This window comes from Myotis brandtii, unplaced genomic scaffold, assembly GCF_000412655.1.
Source record: "Myotis brandtii unplaced genomic scaffold, ASM41265v1 scaffold666, whole genome shotgun sequence".
Lineage (NCBI taxonomy): Eukaryota > Metazoa > Chordata > Mammalia > Chiroptera > Vespertilionidae > Myotis > Myotis brandtii.
This window is the reverse complement of record NW_005370587.1, coordinates 32,902-38,668: the sequence shown is the minus strand read 5'-3', so window position 1 is coordinate 38,668 and position 5,767 is coordinate 32,902. Positions and strand designations below refer to the sequence as shown.

General features: G+C 43.4%; 1 protein-coding gene across 9 annotated transcripts in view; it reads left to right on the top strand.

Annotated features, from left to right (window-relative positions):
- ARHGEF12 (Rho guanine nucleotide exchange factor (GEF) 12) overlaps positions 1 to 5,767 on the top strand; it is a 186,886-nt gene that overhangs the window by 161,264 nt on the left and 19,855 nt on the right. For 8 of the 9 annotated variants that reach the window (XM_014528955.1, XM_014528950.1, XM_014528951.1 and 5 more), the window contains 3 exons: positions 587 to 687; positions 3,766 to 3,843; positions 5,426 to 5,501. In XM_014528955.1, coding sequence (XP_014384441.1) covers positions 587 to 687; positions 3,766 to 3,843; positions 5,426 to 5,501 — 255 coding nt within the window. The remainder of the gene's footprint in view (positions 1 to 586; positions 688 to 3,765; positions 3,844 to 5,425; positions 5,502 to 5,767) is intronic. The other variant, XM_014528952.1, reaches the window with a different exon arrangement.

Here is a 5,767-nt window from a genome sequence, read left to right as displayed (position 1 = left end):
CCACCCCCCGCCCAGGCCTCATGCCTCTGGCCCAGGCTTCAGGCCTGGGCAGGGGACCCCCATCTCCCACCCCCCCTGATCACCAGCTCTGCCCTCGCCCAGGCCTGACACCTCGGCCAGAGGCATCGACCCCCATCACCCTCCGATTGCTGGATCAGCCCCTTGCCCAGGCCTAACGCCTCCGCCAGAGGTGTCAGGCCTGGGCAGGGGACCCCCATCTCCCTCCGATCACCAGCTCCGCCTCCCTCCCAGGCGTGATGCCTCTGGTCCAGGCGTCAGGCCTGGGCAGGGGACCCCCATCTCCCCCTGATCACCGGCTTCTGGGTAGCTTCTGGGGCCGGCCTGCGGCCCAGGATGGCGGCTCGCGCTGGCAGCTGCGCTGTCCCGCCCTGCCTGCAGTATGCAAATTAGCCGCCATCTTTGTTGGCGGTTAATTTGCATATCGTGTTGATTAGCCAGTGGGAGGTATAGTGAAAGTATGGTCAGTTACCATGTTTGTCTATTATTAGATAGGATATATATATACACACACACACACTTTTTTCTGATTTCCTCCATTTACATTTGGATTTTTGCCCTTGTTTAGAGTGGCCAACAGAAAGGGAGAAGGTGAAGAAAGCAGCTGATCACTGTCGTCAGATCTTAAATTATGTAAATCAGGCTGTCAAGGAAGCAGAAAACAAGCAGGTAAGAAGGGAAAAGCAAAAAGATACAGGATGGCATAGTGAGAATATTAAATTAGCATCACCTGGAATCTGTGAAATAATAATTGAAAACCTCACTGCATAACTGCAGGGTGGATGTTTGTTAACTTCACATCGTCGGTGGGTCTGGGTCACTTTGGGCAGAATATGAGAGTTCTGGCTGACTGTTCAAGCATCTCCAGCTGCTTGTTTGCTCGTTCATTCATGAATTCAGTGACCGTGGAGCATCTGTGGGTGCTGAGTGTAGGGCACAGAGAGGTTAAAAAGTGAGCACAGTGCTGGCCCACACTGAGCTTGTTTTCTAGCAGGACGGAATGTCATTGAGCAGATCAAAGTGCAAGTGTTTTATGTCAGTGTTGATAACTTCAATGAAGGAGAATTTCAGGATGCTAGGAGTGTAGGTCACTGGGTGGATTCCCAGTCAGGGCACATGACCGGGGTTGCGGGCTGGATCTATGTTTCTCTCTCAGGGATGTTCCTATCCTTCCCTCTCCCTTCTTCTCTCTCCAATTAAAAAAACAAAACAAAACTTTAAAAAAAAAAAAAAAGCATGGTCTGTTTGAGGAACTTAAAGATGAGATTATTGTGTTTATCATGATGAAACGCAAGTCATAGTGACATGAAATTAGGTGCAGTGGGGATGGGCCATATCATGCAGGGCTCTGTACCAAGCATATCAAACTCATGGCCTGCGGGCTGAGGCATGCGGCCCGCCGGCTGGGAGTTTGACATGCTTGCTGTGGACCCTGTTTAGAAACGTTTCTATTCTAAGAGCAATAGGGCTTCATTATAGACGTTCAAGAAGGAGAGGGGCCTGCTCGGGTTTTCACTTTATAAGTATCGGCCATCTACTCTGGAGAAAGGGCTGAGGAGGGACGAGAACGGATGCAAGAGCTCACGGGCCTCCGTGGCCAGGACGATGCCGGTGCTCCGAGCGGTGCTGGGCTTGGAGAAGTATTTAGAAGATGGAATTGACAGAGTGTGTTGCCTGACTTAGAGAAGGATTTGAAGAGAGAGAATGTCAGGAATAAACCAAGGTCTCTGACTTGCACATTTGGGATGAGTGGAGGAAGACTGAGTTCATTTGAGACATCAGGGAACATGCACAGTAAGCAGTTGGCTACATGGGCCCAGCTCTCAGCACACTGGACCGAAGATCAAACACAAGCGCACAGAGGCCTCCTGAGTCCGTGGACCTGGATGTAATTTTTAGGAACTGAGTACGATGACGACTCTATTGGTGAGGTGATAGAAAAATGATTCGAGTAAAAAATAATCAAACGCCAGAGGGCAATACTTGTGTAAATTAAAAATACACATATTCATATATCCTTTGACCCAGCCATTCTTTTCCTAATTATTTACCGAAGAGAAATGAATTTATGCCCAGAGACTTATAAGATTGTCTATAACATAAACCAAATGTGGTGTAATCATAAAAGAAAATCATACCAGCAATAAAAAGGAAGGGCCTACTGAGGGAAGCATGGGTGAACCTCGCAAACATTCCAGAGAAAGAATCCAGACACGGAAGGGCACACACAGGCAGTCAGTTGTTGAGGGTGTCTCTCACACTCCAGAAGGTTGCAGGTTTGATTACTGAACTAGGTTGCGGGTTTAATCCCCGGCTGGGGCGAGTATGGGGGGAAACCAATGGATGTTTCTTTCTCATATCGAGGTTTCTATCTCTCTCTGTCTCTCTCTCCCTCCCACCCCCATCCCTTCTTCCTCTCTCTCTCTAAAACCAATAAAAACATATGCTTGGATGAGGATAAAAGAAAAAGAAGAGTATATACTTATAATTGTATGTATGTAAACTTCCAGAACAGGATAAACTAATCAATGGTGGGGGGGAAAGTCAGAAAGGTGGTTGTCACTGGGAATGTGGGGACAGATACTAATTAGGAAAAAGTATGAGAGCAATGGTATTTTATAATTTGATAAGAGTTTGCACAGGTACACTTGCATTTGTAAAAACTTATGGAAAGCTACATTTAAGACGTGTGCATGTCACTGTTTGTAGATTTTAGTTTATAAAAAGAACTGTAAAGAAATATTGAATTCTTGTTTATACCAGGAATGCTAAAATGTTTAGAGGTAAAGTGTCCTGTGTCTGCAATTTATTTTGAAATGCATGCAAAATACAAAGTGGATTGATGGATAGAGGGATGAGGATGACTAGAAGGACGGGTATATGACAAACAAAAGCAAGTGTTACTTGTAGAATATAGGTGGGAGGCATCTAGGTAATCACTGTACACAGTCAAACTGTTCTGTGTATTTGAGAATTTTATAATCTTGGGGAAAATGCATGTACCCTTTGAGCTAACAGTTCTTCCTTTAGAAATTTATTCTATAGTTGTATCTACACATGTGGACAAAAGTATATGTTAAGGCCATTTTATTGCAATGTTGTTTGTTATAAGAGAAGATTTGAAGTAACCTGCATTTCCTTCAGTAATGAGCTATAGTTCATTCAGAGTTGAATACCATGCAGCCACTAAAAAAATGAGACCGCTGTTTCTTTCTATATAGGCTAATGTGGGACAATGTCCGAGATCCATTGATGAGTGATATGTACATATAGAAAAGTGTATATAAATATATTAGGCTACCATGTCTTTTGTTGAAGGATATATACACACAACATGTACAGAGACAAGCATACGCATGTATTCTATTTGCTTAGAATTTTTCTTACAGGCTGCCCAAGAAATGGGCATTCCTTTAGAGCACATTGGGGTGGAGAGGCAAGCAAGCAGGGTGGGGGAGACCTACTTTTTACTCTGTGCCTTGCAGCACCTTCTGAATTGTGTGTCATGTACATGGTTTACATGCTCAGAAAACAAATACCAGCTTGTGAGTCCGAAAAGATTGAAGAACAGCCAGAGGTAAGACAGGAACTAGGAGAGCTCTCAAAGCCCAAGGAGAACTGAAGGAAGATCGAGTGTCCGTCTGTCTGGTATCGCAAAGAGCTCAGTCAAGTGCCGTTTGACTTAGGAACAGGGAGTTCTTTGAGCTCCGCAGCAGTAACCTTTGCTCTGTCCCGTCTGATTCTCAGCATTTAGAGGATTATCAGCGCCGCCTTGACACCTCCAACCTGAAGCTGTCCGAGTACCCAGACGTGGAAGAGCTCAGGGTGAGAAATGGTCGACAATGACTTGAGCCGTGAAATGCACTGACGGCCCTGCAGGAAGCAGTGCCTCTGAGGGAGCACCGCCCGCGGGTTGATGCTCGAGGCTCAGCTCTTCCTTCCGAACCCTGTGTCCCTGGGGGCTGCTTGTAGTCTTCCCCTAAGGCAGCGGTTCTCAACCTGTGGGTCGCGACCCCTTTGGCGGTCAAATGACCCTTTCACAGGGGTCGCCTAAGACCATCCTGCATATCAGATATTTATATTACGATTCATAACAGTAGCAACATGACAGTTATGAAGTAGCAACGAAAATAATTTTATGGTTGGGGGTCACAACCTGAGGAACTGTATTTAAAGGGCCAGAAGGTTGAGAACCACTGCATTAAGGAATGTTTTTTATGGGAAACTTTTTTGATAAAAATTTGCAAGAGATGAAAGAACATTACTTGTTAGGTTATATTATTGTGTTGTACAGTTTGAGTAAGAATAGGGCTGTTTGCTGTGGGAACTTTCCAGATTATTGAGTGAAGCAAGGTAATTATTTTTCCATGAAGTTCCTCAGAAAGTTGAAACCATTATGCGAATGATAGGGAAATATTTATTAATTGTCACTCTGGTACATGCGGCCTTTCTATTAATCACTATTTAGGATTTTAAATCTTTCTTACATTGTTTCACTGTTGGTTGTTTTGCAGATTAATTTGGTGGCTGTTAAACTTCTGTGTCATATATAACAGTTCACCAACAAGCATGCTTGTGCTTACCCCGGCCAGAGAGCGAGGTTTTCCTAGAGCTGCTTATGCTAAAGGCGACTCTCCGACTCCGCCTTTCCTCCCGAGAGCGAGCCTGAGTGCTGCCTGGCCTCCCCCTAAGTGCTGCTCCTTAGACGTTCCCTTGCCACCAGAACCTGGGACTAGAGGCCTCTTACAAACCAGCTTAGCAACATCCTCATCTGGTTATTGATAGAAAATGCAGGGATGGTGAGAATCTGATGGCTGAATGCTCACAGCTTCACTTTCATAAGCTGGGTCATCTGTTGAGAGAGATTTAGAAGGCAGCACTTCTGAGTGTTCTTTTAGAAAATGTTATGCAGCTTACTTGAACTTACTGTTTATTTCATTTTCAATAGTTGACAGATATCAATAATAGTGAATGTAAGTGGTATTTTTATACAGTAGGTCTTCGGGTTTCGACGGAGATCCGTTCTTCCGGCACAACGTAACACGATTTTTGCCGTAAGTCGGAACCCACCTACATAAGCACCTATGTCACTCACATGGAGCACATACACAGCAGTAATAAAGTGAAATGGTAAAATAAATTTAAAAGAAAGATAACAATCCCTGACCTTTACTTGTGGTAAATAAATAATAAAAAATATAAAGCACATATGTACATATGTCAAAATGACAGAACTTTTTTTATATATAAATAAATGAGAGATGGCGACATAACCAGGAAACGACGTACGTCGAGTCCGACATAACCCGAGGACTGTCTGTATTAAGAATTTCTTGAAAAGAGACTAAAATATTATCTCACTAAGAACTTAGAAATAATTTCTGTATAATTCTTTTTATTTTGACAGAATTTGGATTTAACAAAAAGGAAGATGATTCATGAAGGACCATTGGTTTGGAAGGTGAATAGAGATAAAACTATTGGTAGGTCTAATGTCTGTCAGTTTTGGGGAGAGTGAAGAAAGGAAAATAATAGGAAAGTTTCTTTTTTTTTTCTTTTTTTTTATTGATATAATATTATCTTTTATTTATTTTTTAACTGTTTTATTGCTTAAAGTATTACAAAGAGTATTACATATGTCTCCTTTTTTTTCCCGCTCTTGACAATCCCTTGGCCTCCCCTACCCCCCAGTGTCTTATGTCCATTGGTTATGCTTATATGCATGCATACAAGTCCTTCGGTTGATCTC